Consider the following 17,261-nt stretch of genomic DNA (forward strand, 5'->3'; position numbering starts at 1 on the left):
CATGGGCAGGGCTGGTATTGGGCTGGGGAGACGATGGTACCTCCATCCCTGCCTAGAGCTGACAGCTGAATTCTGCCTCTGGCCTTGGTATCACTTGGATGATGCCCATATTAGTGAGGTGGTGCCCAGGCCTGCTCAGAAGCCAGGCACGAGCTTCCCAGGGCTCAGCAGTGCTCGAGCTGGGTCTAGCCAGGCTGCACCGAGAAGCCCTCAATGCACGCAGTGCTGGGTGGCAGGTCGCTGCCCTCCTGAGTTTTGGGGCAGGAGAGGCAGCCGTGCCACCTTGCAGCTTGGGCGCGCGGGGGCACAGTAGTGACACAGGCTCTTTTATAAGTGTCAGTAGGAAGGGGCCATCTTGCAATGGGGTGTTTGGACAGCACCAAGCGCAACGGGGCGCCGGCCACGACCGCAGCTCCTGGGCTCGCACGTGACCCAAATAATAACTAACACAAGTTCTGGCGAGATGAGAGTGTTTGGCTGTCAGCTTTTATAACACATGCCAGAAGCAGAGGTGGCTCCGCCCCAGAAAGTTCGGTGCCAGCTCCAGATTGGGGGGGTTCAGTAACAAGTCACCAGCTCACCACAAAAGCTGCTATCAGGTGATGCGATAGTAACCAGGTAGGCCTGTTCCTTGCTCCCTGGACCTGGACCCAGGCGGCTCCGCAGACGGGCTCTGCAGGAACTGGCCCCTGAGAGGATCCGGCAGCCAAGACCCCACCCAACGATTGAGCTTGGGAATCTCTTAATGCCCCACAGCTAAGCTCTGTGCAGCACGGAGCCCTGGCAGTGAAAGAGTTAATGCAAAGCACTCAGGGGGACCCTGCGGTTTCTTGGGGGAGATGCTGGCCAGCTGGTCTCCAGGCATAGCCAGGGCTGGAGGCTAACGCAGTAAAAGCAGATGGTTATGCAGAGAGCGATGTGGGGGGGGTTAATACGGCAGGGCTGCTTGGGGCCCAGGGATGATTTCCCTACAGCTGGGGCGCAGTTCCACTCAATCACAGCTGCAAATTGAGACCAGATGCTGGGAGTTGCTCCCTCCAAGCTGTGGCCTCCTTCACCAGTTCCCTCTGTTTGGTGCTGGAGAAGGGGATGCAGATTCCTGGGGGCTCAGCAGGAACAGGGAGCTGGGAGCAGCTGGGGGCTCAGCCCGGTTTCCTAGCCGGATCGGAGAAGAGGGGTGATGGGACGTGCTGGGGAGGAAGGCCGCAGAGGGGTTGCAGCACCCAGGCTGTTAACTCTGAGCAAGCAGCAGGAAGGAGGGGAAGGGTGAATATGAGAGGGAGGGAATTTGTAGCTGGCCCCTTCTTCAATCCCATTCCTCAGCTGGGGCTCTTCAGCCTGCTTGAGGCACACGGGGAAGGCTGGCCGGGCTCTACTCTGGGTCTGGGGCTTGGCTGGGGGTATCTCCCGAGTCCCGCTGACTGGGAGGACATGCAGGAGCTCATTGCTGGGGTGGAGAAGCTCATGTTCAATTTAGAGCGGGACGTGGAGCACCAGCGAGGGGCCCTGCTCCTGCCCTTCCCAGGCATGGACAGTAAGTTGGGGTGGAACCTGCTGCTTCCCAGCTGTGGGGCCTGATAGCCCTACCCCAAGTTCTGCTCCAGTTCTGTGTTCATGCTCCCAGCTTCCTGGAGCATCTCGCTCCCCTCCAGCCAGCCCCCTTTGCTAGGCCCAGAGAGGGCTCTGGCTCACGATGCAGAGCGGCTTGGTAGGATTTGCCCAGCCTAGGGCTGGCGAGGGGCTCAGGGAGGAGTGCTGGCGTTGACAGGGCCATGGGGCTCGGAGTACGGAGACGAGGGCTGCGTGGGGTGTGGTGAGCAGAGAGAGGAGCCCCCTGACATCCAGCCTCTCTGCAGGTGGGGACACTAGCAGTGACTGGCACGCAGGTCCCATGGTGATGGGCCCACCCCAAGATCCCAGAGAGACTCGGATGGGGGTAGATGGAAGAGTTCCCCATCCTAGTTGATGTGTTTGGCCCAGCCCAGGGGTCCCATCTCTGCAGAGCAGCAGGCAATGCCTGGGATTGTGGTATCCTGTGGGTGGTTACAAGTGGGCGAAACCCCCCCCCCATAACTGCCTCTCCCCTTCCAGAGTCGGGGGCGTCCGTGTGTGAGTTCTTCCTCCGAGGACTGTGCGCGAAGGGTGAGTAATGGGGGCCTGGGAGCGTCCATCCAGGGGGAGCAGGGATGCTGTTATTTTGGGGATTGGTAGCCTGACAGGGAGCCTTTCCTCTCCAGATCCCTAGAGATTCCAGTACTAGCCCTTGGGACTTGCCCCCTGCTCAATGGCCAGTGTCCTAGGGGTTGGTGGATCTCAGCCCGACCGCCAGCGGGCGAGTGCCATCACCATGAAAACAGCCATCACATCTGGCATTAGCTGGCCCCTTGCCAGCCGTCTTGGCAGCGATGGCCCAGAGTGAAGGGGCTGTTCGGAGCCCGACGCCACCTCCCCCTGACTGAGAGGGGCCCCTCCAGACCGGTGTTGGCCCTGACAGAGTGCACAGGCAGGACACTCCCTCTCCACGGGTGCTGGTGAGGAGGAAGGGGAGGTTGGCCTTGGGACCAAGGCACTGGCTGCTGCTCCAGAGGCCTGAGTTCTGTTTCTGTCACTCCCGCTCTCCGTGCCTATGTCGTCCCCCCACCCCCAATCTGTGCCTGGAGCTAATGCCCTTCCCTGGCCTCCCAAGGACGCTGGGAGGATGCCCAGGTACCACGCTGATGGGGGTGGTACAGAAGCCCCTAGGCAAGCAGTTCGGAGCATCAGAGAAGTGAGCTCAGCGGAGTGCGATTCCTGGGTTCCACCAGAGCCTTGTGCTCCACCCCCAGGAGTTGAAGGGTGAGGGAGCGTCTCTCTATCCTGTGTCTGGAGATGCCAGCGAAGTTGGTGAAACCCTGAGAAGAACAGGATTCTCGTGCTGTCAGCTATGCCAGTGACAGCCCTGGCTGCTCGCTGCTGGGATGCCGGAGAGGGCAGGGGGATCCTCTCCCAAGGAGTCATGATGAGAGCTCGGGCTGAGTAAGAAGCAGTAGCTCCAGGCTTCGGAGGGGGAATATAGCCTGGCTGTCCTGGGAGCAGGATAGGGTGACTCTGCGGGAGGTGTGGGGAGTGGGTTCTTCTGGGCAAGGCAGGGACCAAGGCGTCTGCTCTCCTCTGCATCTAGGCCTGATGTGTCCTTTCCGGCACATCCACGGTGAGAAGACGGTGGTGTGTAAGCACTGGCTGCGGGGGCTGTGCAAGCGAGGAGACCAGTGCGAGTTCTTGCACGAGTACGACATGACCAAGATGCCGGAGTGTTATTTCTACTCCAAGTTTGGTAGGTGCTGGGAGCCGGGCGGGGGCCTGGCAGTTTCGGGGTGGGGTTAGGAGAGCTCTAGCAGATCCAGGTTTGTCTGGGGCAAGGCTGGGGGGTGCAGCTGCCAGCAGATGTTCAGATGCTCCCGACTCCATCTGAGCCAATTCTTGTCCTGTCTGGGGCCCATGTTAGCTCTGCCAGCAGGGGTGGATAACGGGGCCTCTCTAGGGCAGTGGTAGTGGGTGAACTGCCCTGGTGAAGGCACCTTCCGGTCCTGGCTGACCTTACTGAGTTCTAACCCACCCCCGCTGCCTGATTTCTAGGTATGCTTGAGAATGGTAAGCTAGTGGCGCCTGCTGTCTTTAGGAGAACTGCCCTCTGGACTCCTCGCTTGTCTCTGCTGGGGAGCCAGCCCCCCAGCCCCTGTTCTGGAGCGGGTTCCCATTTCGCCAGGAGGTATGAGAATTCCCTGCCGGCCACACCCTGCCCTGAGCCAGCTGCCCCCAACGCAGCAGAGCCAGTCCCTTTGCGAGGTGCGTTTCTCAGCCAGGCGTTTAATGTTAACGGCGGCTCCGTGGGCCAGGTTCAGGGGGCTTGGCCCTGATGTCAATGCACCCGTGCAGGTGGAGGCCCCTCTAGCAGAGCAAAGTGCTGCACCCCGGAGGGACCTGTTCTTGCAGGGTATGAGCTCCAGAAAGGAGCCCGAGAAGGAGGGAAGTGTTCTGAGCATCAGGTAGGGAGCACCTGGACCCTCTTCTCCCCCCCCCCCCCCCCCCGGTCACCTCAAGTTCGACGCTGTGTCAGTGCTGACTTGACCCTTCATGCTTTTGCTGGGGGGCGGGAAGGAGGGTGTCTCTGCCTTGGGACTTTAAGGACCAAAGCCCTGTTTGCTTTGTGTGAACACGTGCCCATTTTCCAAAGAGCTGGGGTTCGGCCCAGTGTCTCTGGCCAAAAACCTCCTCTCCCCTTCTTATTGTGCAGCATGGTCTCCGCTAGCTGGGGGCTGCGTTCCAGCCCAGAAGTGGCCGCCTCTCAGTGGCACTGTGTCCGCAGCACTGAAGAACTTTGGTGCTGTATAAACTGCGCCGTTGTGGTACTTTGCAAGCGGGGAGCGCCTGAAGGCGGGGGCGGGGGGGGAATCTTTGCCTGCTCTCATCTCAAGGGGCAAGCGTACAACAGGGTTGCTAAAAATCTTTCGTCTCCATCAATATTCTCTCCAGGCGAGTGCAGCAATAGAGAGTGCCCCTTCCTGCACCTTGATCCAGCATCCAGAATTAAAGACTGTCCCTGGTATGACAGAGGGTTCTGCAAACAGGGTGAATACCTTGCGCTCGGGAACTGAGTGAACGGGTGCCCACCACTGACCCAGCCCAATTGGTAGCCATGGGTAGATTTCTAGGCTGACTGAAATCTCTCCCTCTTTGGATGTGCGTATGTGGCAGGTCCTCTGTGTAAATACAAACACACCAGGAGGGTGATGTGTGTCAACTACTTAGCTGGCTTCTGCCCCGAAGGACCCAAATGCAAATTCATGCAGTACGTATCTGGAGGGGTAGGAGAGTGGACGGGACCTTGGCAAGGCCTTGTGGGGGTCTCTGGCCTGCATGGCCATGGACAGCTCTCTACCAAAGCCCAGAGAGTGGGCTGTCAGTCTGTCTCTGACTGTGAGATGGATGAGCTGAGCCCCAGCCGGGGTGCAACCTTCCTCCCTGCAAAGCAACTCGATTTGTGGCTTCTTAAAACTTGGTGATTCCCCGGGCGCCCCCTGCCAATTCTGTTCTGTGACCACGGTGCCATCTGCTGGACAGGGCAAGTGACTGCAGAAAGGAGCATGCATCCTAGAAATCTAGCTTCTGGGAACGCCAAGCCTCTGTGGCTGGCATCCTTTCTGCCCTTCGCCTCCCGCCAGCATTCACCCCCTCTGAAACTCAAACCCAGGTATGCACAATACATCCTGGCCAAGCCCAGCAGAGCTGCACATGGCAGAGGTTAGCATAGTACCTGCCGGCCCTGTGCCAGCCTTTATCAAATCTATTGCTTGATATAACTGGAAAGCGCCAGTTTTTCAGCTAGAGGCCTCTGTCAACCCTACCCCTTAGCTCTGAGACAGTCTCTTCCCTTGAAAGGGAGCAGAGGCCTGCAGTTAAGGTTAGGATAGATTAGTATTTCAAAGGAGCTAACTGCCTTTCTTTTCCTTCTGTGCCTGCAATAGCCCCAAGGCAGACCTGATGCCGTGTAACTCAGATGTCTCCCAGGTAAGGCATGGAAAGGCGCCAACACGCTTTTCTCCCAAAGAGAGCTGGGTGGAATATATACATTTTTTTTTTTCCCCGGCAACTGGCTTGTTCTCCCCCAAAACCCTGTTTCTGTCGAACCGAAACCATTCACAAATTCATGTCAAGTTTCCTGAAAAGTTTGGGCTGAACCAAAAAAATTAAAATGTTTCGGTAAGGGTGAAACTGAACCCAAATTTGTCACTTAAATGTTGGGAATTTTTGCAGAAGCCCAATGACTAGATTCCCAAAACACTGCGGGGATGGAAGGTGGTGCCGACCCCTTGTAACCTTTAGCCTGGAGGGTAGGGCGCGCTCTCAGATATGGGAGACCTGTGTTCAATACCTCCCTCTATCTGACGTGGGGCTGGGATTTGAACTGGGTCTCCCATGTCACAGGCCAGTGTCGCAGCCGCTGGGCTCGGGGATATTCTGGAGAAGGGTCTTTCTCAATCTCCCTTGTTGAAGCTGTGGCGCTTCTTACAGATGGTCAGTCCTCGAAACAGGGATGTGCGTGCTCTCGCGACCCAGCTATCCAGTCATTCGCGCTCTCTCTGGCCCAGCGACTATCCATTGTCATCCAGAGTGGCAACTCACCGCCATTCCTGACCATGAAATTTGAGATCTTGGGTAATAACATGACTCCAGCAGCTGGGTCTTTAAGAGGGGGAAAACATTGACAAAATCACCGGTTGCCAAGGCTTTGAAATCCTGCTTTGACCCCCTGAATGCTCCTGCCCTGTATCTGTGCTCCAGGTGGTCCCGGTCCTGCCTTGATTCCACCTCGCTTGACTGATTCCTCTTGTGTTCTTCAGGGGCTGCCGCCACCATCCCAGGCTGCTGACAGCAAGAGCATTCACGAGCAGCAGGCCCCGCAAGTCCTGTTGCTTTCTCATCAGCCTGGGGCTAGGGCTGCCCAATGCCAGAGGGAGGAGGCTGGTGGCTACCCCTATGGAATGCTCCGGCCCCTTGGGCAGGTCACATGCTTCAAGGTTAGTGTCTGGAGCTGGTTGGCTGGGAAACTCTTCATATTGCAACTAATGATTCCCCCCCCCCCTTCCAAACAGAGACGTCAGTACTGGGAGCAAGGCTCATGTGACCTTATGTGACGAAGTGGGACTGTTCTTAATGTTTCCTCTGAATAGTGTGGGGGTGCCTCAGTTTCCCCTATGCAGTTCTTAAGTATCTAAGTGGTGGGGTAAAGGTGTATGATCATTGCAGAGCCCTAGAGGGCAGGTGTGCGCAGGGGTCTGGACACAGAGAATGGCCAACATCCTGTTTCCTGGCAACTGATGGCCTGGGCACTTCCCCCCTGCAAGGTGAGAGCTAAAGGGTTGGAGAACAAAGGAATCAGGTGACCTCTTGGCCCGGGAAAGGAACAAAGCCCAGAGGAGAAGGGGCTGGAGGGAGTTTCAGTTTGGGGGCTGGCTGGAGACATGGAGTGAAGGGCAGATGTGGTTGTCTGGCTCACTGCCCCCCAAAATGGACCCAGCTGAGGGGTCCCGTTCTCTGCACCTACAAGCTCTGTTTTAGACCATGTTCCTGTCATCTAATAAACCTCTGTTTTACTGGCTGGCTGAGAGTCATGTCTGACTGCAAAGTTGGGGGGCAGGACCCTCTGGCTTCCCCAGGAGCCCCGCCTGAGCGGACTCGCTGTGGGAAGCGCACGGAGGGGCAGAGGATGCTGAATGCTCCGAGGTCAGACCCAGGAAGGTGGAAGCTGTGTGAGCTGTGTATCCTGCAGACAGGCTGCTCACAGAAAGGAGACTTCCGCAGCGTCCCGCCTGGCTTCATGGGGAGCAGTTCCAGAGCATCGCCCAGGGACTCCGTGACACCTTATTCCTTAGGCTACTGTCGTTGAGGGACCAGTGAATTCTAAGGTGTTCCCACCCCACTGCTGTTCCTCAGTGGCTGGAACAACGTTCTACTTCAACTTAAAAATCACTTGGGTTTACTGATTTGCAGCAGTTCTCAGCCCACTAGCCCCTTGTCATCACATGCTCCTCAGACCTCTCTGTTCTCCTGGGTTTCTCAACTGTTTTCTCATGCAGACCACAGGACTGGGGGGATCTGGATTGGCAGGAAGGGGACAGTTGTCTTAAAGCCAAAATATTCTTAGACTGCAGTGCTATAGGCGTGAGGAGGCAGGATGGGACACTAATGCCACTGAGGGGATTTTCGTCAATAGTGTGTACATTCTTTTGGTCAGTACATTGAGTGCCTCGGTGACCCACTCGTGGCACACATGGGACAGACTATCAATCCTATCGCCAGGGAGCAGGAATTAATTATGCAAGAGTGGTTCAGCTGTCAGCATTCCTGCATAAGAAGAGCTATGCCAGATCATACCAACCCACTATCTCCATCTCTTACACCAGGACAAGTTGTGGGGGGTGGTGGTTCTTGTTTTAAATCTCCATCATGGACGACTGCTGTCTGCTGTACTGGGTTGATCTTAGGGGCTACACAAAGTCAATGTCCTCCTATTTGTTTCCCTTGCAGTGTGGAGATAAGGGTCACTATGCCAACAAATGCAGCAAGAGTCGGCTGGGAATCCAACTGGGGAAATGATTTGCGAGTGTTCCGGGAAGAAATTCCAGAGGAAGATGCTGTGTTGTGATATAGTATCAACAGGAGGCCAATCAGGGTAGCTGATTTCTTTCACTGTAGAGCCCAGTCAAAGCCATCCTGCTCCATGCAGTTTTTTTGCAGCTCTTTGCTTGAGAGAAGAGGAAGAGGGAAACGCAGTTGCTCTAATGTAACTGTAAATTGGATATTTATTTTCTGACCCCATGCTGCTGCGTTGGCAGGGGGCTCAGCTCTCAGCCTGGTGTGTCAGACACTGATAATCATGTCAATACTACAACACGGTTTTTAAAAGGCACAGTAGAACAGTCAGTCTGGATTCTGGTTAATATTCAGGACGCTGGTACATGCAGCGATAAGAAAGTGTTTCAGCAGGAGTGAAGTTGAAAGGGTAGCTGGTGGCTTCTAAACTACAGTTCATCACACTTAGCAGGATGTCTTGTACTCAAGGCAAAATCAAAGTTATTCCCTCTCCGTGTACCTGAGATGGTTTCTCTTGAAAATCTCATGCAACTTTCTGTCAAAGGCTTTTCTAAGAAATTAAGAAGGAAGCTGACTTTTCTGTAGTTTGGAGTGGCTAGAGTACGGGCTGGGTACCAGAACTGGGCTTCATCACTGACTCCGACGTGACATGTGACCTTGGGCAAGTCACATAATAGCTGTGCGCCTCAGTTTCCCCTTCTGTAAAATGGGGCTAACACTACCTCAGAGGGGTGTTAAGGCTTGTTAGCTGCTTTGCAAATTAAGCCTCCAGTGGAAGACGTGATGAGTATTGCATTTTAAGAGAACACAGTACAAAGTCAGAGTTAAGAAAATACAGCAGAGATTTATTGCAGGGGAGAGTCATTTCTTGGTGAAATGTGGTTTTACTCTTGTTCTTCTTCCAAAGAGGAGTTTTTTGAATGCTTCTGTAACTTATTTGTAATAAAGCTTTTTGCCAACCATTCTTCTACCTCTCATGGTTGCATTACACTTTTACAACCCCTCTGTCCTGGAGAGGAAACAAAATCTTAGCCAGCTCAAGGAGGCTAGAATCAACACTATTCCAATCACTCACTCTTGTTTGTTCTAGAAGGGTGATGTTCTATCCAAAGGGCAGCCTGAATACTATGGCTTGTCCTCTGCCAGCAATAGGATGCTGCAGTGCTAATGTTCCTTCTGCTTTGCTTTAGTGCCTCTTTACAGGTCATTACTGAAGCAGCCCTTGACAGGCCAGCATGTTGTGTACAAAGGAGAGACCGGGCCGTGTGGATGCCATTTTTCCATCGCACTGGGTGTGCGAAGTGTGGGGGAGAATAGCTCTTTCCTACCCTGATTTCTACGCAGTCAAACCACCGGTTTGTAACTCTCCAGACCAGATCTGTCTTAGCTTGTACAGTGCTTGACTTGCCAACATCATTATCCTTAAACAAGCCAGGGTTTGCAGAGCGTGAAGTCTGGGCCTAATCCTATTTCTTTACACTTTCACGCAGCCCAGTGTCAAACAGCATGCCTTGCTTAACACTGATCTGCATCAATGCGATGTGGGACTTGGAATGGGACCAGGGGTTAAAATACTTCCCCCCTCCAAGCACCCATAACAGGCCTCTTGTACCACCTTAGTTTTACAATTGAATTGGGGGATGGGAGCAGCTAGTCCCTCCAAACTACTGCTCTTCCTCTTATTGGCTGGGACCCTCTGCCAAATATTCACACTGGAACCTGCAATTCAAATTTAAAACAGCTGGGAAGCAAGAGCCTGTAGTTCTCCCCCTTCCCAGAGTCATTCTCATGGGCCTAGAACATACGGAACCAGATTCAGATTTGATATGGGCTAAAAGCAGTAGCTATTGGGTTTTGATCCTCCAGTTTCTGTCCTATAATCCAGCTCTTGCTGCTTAGATACTAAACATCAACTCAAATTTCCTGTTAGTGCTCTAAGGAAACTGTCAGTCTATGCAGAATGTGCCCCTACCCCCTCTGGCTAATAGTACATGGTACACGAGGGTAAATAAAAAGCATTTCCTTTAGCAATAAATTAATGTCGTTGATTACAACAGACGAGAGAGCTGTCCTGCAATCCCTTGTGTTGTATTCGAATGCAGATCGTACGATCCATGCCTGATTCTCACACAGCAGTCTGGTATTTTCTGTCTCTGGTCCTTGAATGCCCTCGTGCCTTCCTTAGTGATACCTGCGCCAGCGATCTTGTTCTTTACAGAGTGAGAAATACAAAGTTAACGCCACAATATGTTACCCCAGTGTAGAATAGTAATGTTTCTCTGGTAGTGTTTAAAGTCCTCCTAGCTATTCAAATGACCATAAGTGTCTAAGCTGCTTTATTGGAGTGGGGTTTAACTGATCTTTTTGGTTTACCATAATTCTCTCCTGCAGGTTGACTCTGCTATGCCAGACAGCTGAAGCATGATAGTTCAAGGAGGAAGGGAGGAGAACACAGTGGCAGGAATGAAGAGTTTAAATCCTAATTACACCCAGCTAGTAGCAATAAGAGTATTGCTACACATCAAGCTCAAGTGGTTAGATATTTCCATGTATCTGTGCATGTGCCCGGCCCAAGTACAAGGCACGCTTCTTTGGGCTTTCCCCAACATAAACACAAACCCACCCCCCCATTATCCTACCAAACCAAGATACTTCACTGCACATGCTTCTCCCCCAGGGGAGAGGATGAGTGAACAAACACGACACCGCTGTGTAGTCACATTGCTCAATGCAGTACGGAAAGGTGCTGAGATTGACATGTGTGCAGCAGGCACTGGCCTTTTTGACAAGAGCTGTATGACTGAAAGGGGACGGCGGCTGGAAATTACGTTTTTAAATAACTTAAGGCTTTTAGTCTTCAAAGCGTTTTACAAACATTAACCTTTAACTCCGAGTCCTACAGCAGCTCTTGCAAAAACAGTTGCAAGACGGGAAGTTGCTTAAATTCAGCCGTGTGAGGAAAGCCCTGTCCTAGAAACTACATGAAACAGGAAAGTATGCAGGATAAACTATGTATTTCCCAAGGGGGAAGGGAATGCAGTATGTTCTCAATCTCTCAAAGCCAGCACCATCGTCACCAGCCTTCTGGACAGGTAGGAATAGTTATCACTTTCTTCAGAGCCCATCACTCCCTTCATAGACCAGCTGGCTCAGAGTTGACTAACGTAGGGTATTCCCTTCTACCAGCTGGGGAATGAGACCACTGCCTCTGTAACATGCCCGGTTCCTACAGTGCAGAGTATTAATCACAGGGCATGAAGCCACCAACCAGCCTAGGCTAATGTTCACCACCATGTCAGCTTTTGCTTTCCCCCAGAAGGCTTTAAAATCCATAAATAATGGATAGCTCTTGTCAGTTCCCTGACAGAGAGCTCCAGTATTAGTGTTCATAACCCTGAAATCACTTGGCTAATAAAGAGATTTTTTCCCCCCTCTAAAATGAAAGAAGGATTTGCTTGGAAGAGACACACGCCAAAAAGAAAACCTTACTCAGATGCTCATATCTCCAGCCATAGCTGAGGATGCAATATCCAGCCAACAGCATGGAGATTCCAGCAGCTCCACCCTTCTTTACGTTGATGTATTTGTTGTTGTAACTGCTCCAGGCTGTTGAAATAGAAACAGGGCCAGCTTGGTTATTCATCTCAAATTAGGGCTGATAGACTACTGTAATTTTAAAAGCCAAACGGTTGGATCAATCAAGCCACTTCCTTTTACATGAAGATAACTCATGCCAAATAACTCCTCTTGTCTCTCACATCAACACACTGCTGGGTTTTTTTAGACTAGGCTCCAGACAAATTAACATACAGAGAAGAAGCAAGTGATCCAGGCTCACCTTTCTGCACTGCTCCGAGCAGTCCCTTTGGAGAGAAGTCGCAAGCTGCCAGCCAGGCAGGCAGCTCCCTGAGCTTTACGTCCATCAGACGTCTTTCTATGAGGGGAGCTACAAAACAGTCACAAAAGTCAGGTGGGAAAACAGGGCTGGGTATTTTGCCCACACACACCACAGTCTGCAGACTGTACTCTACGCACAGACTGTTCTCTAGCATAGTTCAAAATGATTCCAATAATGCGGCTTTCCCTGCTACTTTCGGGGAGGAAAAACATACAACCCTTCCCCCTGGACTGGAGAGATCTTATGCTGCACTGAGATGTGTGTCCTGCCTAGGAAAAACAATGCCCACATTGAGGGAAGCAACCTTGCTTTTCCATGGAAAGCCATGCTATTCCTAGTGAATGCAGTTATGGTCCCCCAGGAAAAGCTTGTAAATGAGTGCTCACTTAAAGAACAGTCACCCAGGTAAGTTTCCCCCACCGAATCCTGATTCTATATAATGGATGTAGCCCATCAGTGGTCACTATGCAGTACATCTCAAAAGTGGTGACTGAAAGCCTCCTTTTACCTTGCGGTTCTTCCAAGAAACCAGGCTCTATCTTCTTGATCTTGATCTCTGCGTCCCCCTGGAGAGGTCTCCCTGGAAACATGCTCAGCCTCTGATAACTAGGATACAATTCTGGAAACCACTCCAGTCCAATAGATCTTGCCTGTATGTTCCTGCCAGATGATTGGAACAGGCAAGTAGGTTGGTTTTCAGAGGTGTCGCACAAGTGTTGTTTCAAAGCCAGCTCGCTGTCTCTTCTCCCTGTATTCAGAACAGACTTGGAAAGTAAGGCAATCTGCTTTTCATCCACCAGAAACTGTTGCACACAGGCTAGGTAGTTGCTGGCTATTCCTTCACTGGCTCCTCTGAGAGTCTCTCTCACTGACAGGTGGGACTTCTTGGTGAGGGAAGCAGAGAAAGAGGCCTTAGAATCCACATCACCATTTAAGTAAAACTGCTTCTCTTCTGTCTCACTTTTAGCCACTCTGTCCAGCAGAACGAGGCCATGAGGGCTCTTTCTGCAGTCAGCTTTTCCAGGATCGCTGAGTTCGTGCATTTCAGTTGCAGTTAAACAATTGCCTTTTTCTCTCTCTCCACGCAAGGTATTACTTTCTGCAACCTCCAGACTAAAAGCATTTGTGTTCATGGCCCCCGTACCGTTCATGTTCTTCCAATGGTCAGACTGGACTGTGTCTGCATGGCTTTCAGAGCAATCTGGAGCCAGCATTTCCAGATACCATCCGTGGGTCGTACAATTACGTGTGGTAGCACTGTCTGCCAGAGTGCCCTGAATTTTGGATTCATTCCTACCTCTTAGCACTTTGACACGATGTTTCTCAATAACTACTTTCACTCCCTCAAGAGCTGACCTGGGAGTACTTTCAAGATCACAAGTGGGTAAATCCAGAGAACCAGCCACCTCCTGTGTTGGAGACCCTACCTTCCTTTGTTTCTGTTTTGCAGAAGATCTTATTGGGTCATTAGGAAACTCTGAAGCAGATTTTCCATCCTTATTCAAAGAAGAAAGCTCCAAAATGCCACCAGGTGCTGAATTTTCATCGTGAGAAGTATTTTTACTTCTGCTTTTCTGTTTGGTGGGTAATTGCTTTGCTTTTGAAGTCCTCTTCTCTGCTGCATTCATGTGCATTCTGGCCTCTTCTTGAACTACTGTCATTCCTTCATCTCTGTGTGTCTTTTCAGAAGTCAGTTTAATTTGCCGCTTTGTATTTTTACCTGGCTTTTCTGCAGGCAAGTTGCTAGCTATTTCTGATCCAGCAGTACCCCCTATTTGTAAGGGGTTTAATTTCCTTTCTGCTTTGTTCCCTATTGTGTCAAAGGATTTTTTCTTACTTTCTCTTTCTGAGCTATTGTCTGGGGTTGTGATCTTCTCTTTACTTTGTCCCCTTTTTTTCTCAGTAGCCAAGAGTCTAACTGGCTTGGAATGAGACGCTTTCAAGTCAGGAGAGGCCACCTTGCCTAAGTCAAAAGCAGTTTTCGTGTCTCCTGCCATCTTACAGTGTGGCAAGTGGGACTTCAGTCGCTTAAATGGCTTCCTACAATAGGGACACAGTTCCATTCCTGGGGGGACACCTGCCATCTTTCTGTCTGGAAAGAAAAATAAAAAGCATTATCTACTAGCATGTGTCATAGCAAGAATAGACCCTGTGATAGGAATTAGGGTGAGATGCTGCTCAGGAAAGGTAGGTAGCAGTGGAAATGAGCCCACTACAGGGACTAGTTAGCACAAGGAAGTTACATTTTATCCTGTTGTCTAGTATGACAAGGTAAACAAAGGTTTCAGAGTAACAGCCGTGTTAGTCTGTATTCGCAAAAAGAAAAGGAGTACTTGTGGCACCTTAGAGACTAACCAATTTATTTGAGCATGAGCTTTCGTGAGCTTGTAGCTCACGAAAGCTCATGCTCAAATAAATTGGTTAGTCTCTAAGGTGCCACAAGTACTCCTTTTCTTTTTAAGGTAAACAAAGGAAAGCACACACTGTTGAAGAGAAAAAAACACTCCCAAGTAAAAATAGGACAGTGGCTGAGTGAGATTGAGGTACAAAGGTAGAGAAAGCCTTAGATTGGCCAAAATTGCAAGACTTACACAGGAATGCAACTTGCCAGGGTCACATGCATAAAACATGTCCTTAATTAAGCATGGCACTTGCCTATGTCCTGCATTAAACCTTGAATGATTGATCCTTGCCTCAGCCACGTGTGAGCTTTGCACTTGTGACGGCAGGGGTCCCTGAGCAGGATAACTCATTCATGCTGCCATTTCTGCACCTTCTAAAAAAAAAAAAAAACCTCAGCCCTAGTGGAAGGAGATTGAGTTTTGCAATGACCGAGGGCTCCTGCTGAAGTGTTGGTGTCCCTTCCCCCTCCTCGAGCAGTTAGAGGCACAAAACCTCAAAGTAAAAAAGCAGCAGTGTTTGCCTGACTCCTAAGCCCCCTGCAATGATAAATGCACTGGGGGCAGTGGGGAGAAGAAAGCAGGGCTGAGTGCTGCCTGATCTGTCTGTGAGCTAGATGTGAAAATAAAAAGTACACCTCCCTACTCCAGCCTTCTGTCACAGTGACAGTCGCTCTGAGAGCAACAACTTCCTGGCTGAGCTCTCTTCCCTCCCCTTCCATGGCTGGGAAAGCAGCTCCCTGCTCCAAAAATATCCCTCCTCCTCCTGCAGCAGGAACAGCTGCTCTCATGCCTACCTGCTCAGTGGGGATGTGGCATTTCGGGGCAGCTTTAGTTCCCGCCCTGTGCTCCAGCAGCCTTTAGGCTGCATCAACAGCAGTTTCCCGGGAACCACGAGCCCTTCTATCCTGGTGGCTGGCTGCTCCATCCATCCTCTTCCCCCTGCTCTGAGAGGTGCTCTGCTGTCTCACGTGGGGTCGTTAATAAAGCTCTTGTTGAAGCTTGCCTGACTCTGTCACATGACAGAAACAAGGGGCTAGTTCCCACTGTGTTGTGATGCTTGCAGCATCAGTGTTACAAAGGAAACCACAAGAGTTCAAAAATCTTGAGCCCCTCCAGAGCCCTCCCACGTTATGAGATTGGCCTAAAAATCATGAGATTTTAAAAAGAATATATTTTGGGGGTTGGGGTGGTTATTTATTTATTTTTAATTTGCCTTCTGGGTTTTGAGCTGGGCAGGGGGGGGAATCACCTTTTCCAGCTTTCCTTGGCAACAGCGAGAGCTAGAAACATATCTTTGTTTGTAAACGAAGGCTGAGAGTATCATGACTTCAGGAGCTGGGGCTTTAAGCAAAATACCGTGACAAGTGTGATACAATCGTGAGTTGGGTAACGCTGAAAGCAGCTGCTGAACCTAGGCGTTCTGCTAGCGACCAGCTTCTCAATATGAAAAAATAGGACAAGAAGGGGAGGCAGGACAGTATCCTGATGATTTAATGACAGGTTTCAGAGGAACAGCCGTGTTAGTCTGTATTTGCAAAAAGAAAAGGAGTACTTGTGGCACCTTAGAGACTAACCAATTTATTTGAGCATGAGCTTTCGTGAGCTACAGCTCCTCCCCAGGGGAGAGCAGTGACAATATCTACCCCTGCAGTCTCCTCGTTGTTATCTCATTTGCCAGTCTCAAATCTCGCATGGGAGATGCTCAGAGGCTAGGGTGATGGACACCAGTAGGAGCCTCTAAAAGAAACAGAATAAAGCCATTGGTTACAGGTGACCCTTAGGGGTGTTAATAAAGCTGTTACTAGAGGGGGCCCATGGGGGGGCTCTATGCCTGAGGGTGTCAATAAAGCTGTTGTTGAAGGGGGCCCATGGGGGGGTGTTTGCACTGAGAGCGTCAATAAAGCTGTTGTTAGAGGGAGCCCATGGGGGGGTTGTTTGCCTTAGGGTGTTAATAAAGCTACTGTTGAAGGGGGTCCATGGGGGGGCGGTTTGAGGGTGTCAATAAAGCTGTTGAAGGGGGCTGTTTGCTCTGAGGGTGTCAATAAAGCTGTTGTTGAAGGGGGCCCATGGGGGGCTGTTTGCCTCAGGGTGTTGATAAAGCTACTGCTGAAGGGGACCCCTGAGGGGGGCTGTTTGCACTGAGGGTGTCAATAAAGCTGTTGTTGAAGGGGCTCCATGAGGGGGCTGTTTGCACTGAGGGTGTCAATAAAGCTGTTGTTGAAGGGGCTCCATGAGGGGGCTGTTTGCACTGAGGGTGTCAATAAAGCTGTTGTTGAAGGGGGCCCATGGGGGGCTGTTTGCACTGAGGGTGTCAATAAAGCTGTTGTTGAAGGAGGCCCATGGGGGGCTGTTTGCCTCAGGGTGTTGATAAAGCTACTGTTGAAGGGGACCCCTGAGGGGGGCTGTTTGCCGGAGGGTGTCGATAAAGCTGTTGTTGAAGGGGGACTCAGCACAGGCCCTCCGGGGCCCGCACACACATTAACCCCCCCCCCCCCATTCTGCCGCTGTGCTGACCCCTTCAACGCAAGCATTAGGGGGCCTCCCCTCGCCCTCAGCGGGGTGACGTCAATCCTGCCTGATACTAAATGCCGTTTTCTGACACTATGCTACTGTACCAGCCTGGCTGAGGCGCTGCGAGGAGTCAGATTCCTGCCTGGAATTCCCGTCTACGATTCAATAAAAATTACATTTCCGGACAGGCAAGACACTGGCCACCTACCCATCTAGGTGGATGTGAAGCGCATGCGCGGAAGCCTCAGGGACCAGCTGTGGTGAATACGCATGAGCACCAGGTCGGTAGTCTGGCCTGTAGACACACGCATAAAAGC

The 17,261-nt window shown here is 51.5% G+C and overlaps 2 protein-coding genes across 5 annotated transcripts; one reads left to right on the forward strand and one right to left on the reverse strand.

Moving 5' to 3' along the window:
* Positions 1–1,210: 1,210 nt before the first annotated feature.
* Positions 1,211–8,860, forward strand: CPSF4L (cleavage and polyadenylation specific factor 4 like). Of its 2 annotated transcripts, XM_048818969.2 has the most exons (8): positions 1,211–1,534; positions 2,092–2,142; positions 3,161–3,313; positions 4,513–4,608; positions 4,735–4,828; positions 5,505–5,547; positions 6,381–6,557; positions 8,068–8,860. In XM_048818969.2, the coding sequence occupies exons 1-8, from the start codon at positions 1,273–1,275 to the stop codon at positions 8,134–8,136; spliced, it is 945 nt and encodes a 314-aa protein (XP_048674926.1). In that variant the 5' UTR covers positions 1,211–1,272; the 3' UTR covers positions 8,137–8,860. The 2 variants fall into 2 exon arrangements, with proteins under 2 accessions (XP_048674926.1, XP_074975279.1); XM_075119178.1 differs by lacking the exon at positions 4,735–4,828 and having other exon boundaries at positions 4,513–4,582.
* Positions 8,861–8,957: 97 nt separating this feature from the next.
* On the reverse strand, positions 8,958–17,239 carry MTNAP1 (mitochondrial nucleoid associated protein 1). 3 transcript variants are annotated; one of them, XM_075119177.1, is made up of 6 exons: positions 15,228–15,888; positions 14,687–14,807; positions 12,540–14,123; positions 11,972–12,079; positions 11,623–11,739; positions 8,958–10,343 (listed from the first exon to the last, which is right to left on the reverse strand). In XM_075119177.1, exons 2-6 carry the CDS (start codon positions 14,697–14,699, stop codon positions 10,315–10,317), a joined length of 1,851 nt encoding a protein of 616 aa, XP_074975278.1. In that variant the 5' UTR covers positions 14,700–14,807; positions 15,228–15,888; the 3' UTR covers positions 8,958–10,314. The 3 variants fall into 3 exon arrangements, with proteins under 3 accessions (XP_074975278.1, XP_048674918.1, XP_048674919.1); XM_048818961.2 differs by lacking the exons at positions 14,687–14,807; positions 15,228–15,888 and adding an exon at positions 17,153–17,239; XM_048818962.2 differs by lacking the exon at positions 14,687–14,807 and having other exon boundaries at positions 15,228–15,887.
* Positions 17,240–17,261: the final 22 nt, after the last annotated feature.

This window comes from Caretta caretta, chromosome 14, assembly GCF_965140235.1.
Source record: "Caretta caretta isolate rCarCar2 chromosome 14, rCarCar1.hap1, whole genome shotgun sequence".
In the NCBI taxonomy this organism is placed as follows: domain Eukaryota; kingdom Metazoa; phylum Chordata; order Testudines; family Cheloniidae; genus Caretta; species Caretta caretta.

Coding starts and splice junctions, on each gene's coding strand:
- CPSF4L (XM_048818969.2), top strand. CDS start 1,273: ATGAGAGGGAGGGAATTTGTAGCTGGCCCCTTCTTCAATCCCATTCCT. Junction 3,314..4,512: donor TTATTTCTACTCCAAGTTTG/GTAGGTGCTGGG, acceptor TATTCTCTCCAG/GCGAGTGCAGCAATAGAGAG. Junction 4,829..5,504: donor CCCAAATGCAAATTCATGCA/GTACGTATCTGG, acceptor TGCCTGCAATAG/CCCCAAGGCAGACCTGATGC.
- MTNAP1 (XM_075119177.1), bottom strand. Junction 11,740..11,971: donor GCTCGGAGCAGTGCAGAAAG/GTGAGCCTGGAT, acceptor CTATTTCAACAG/CCTGGAGCAGTTACAACAAC. Junction 10,344..11,622: donor CTGGAGATATGAGCATCTGA/GTAAGGTTTTCT, acceptor CACTCTGTAAAG/AACAAGATCGCTGGCGCAGG.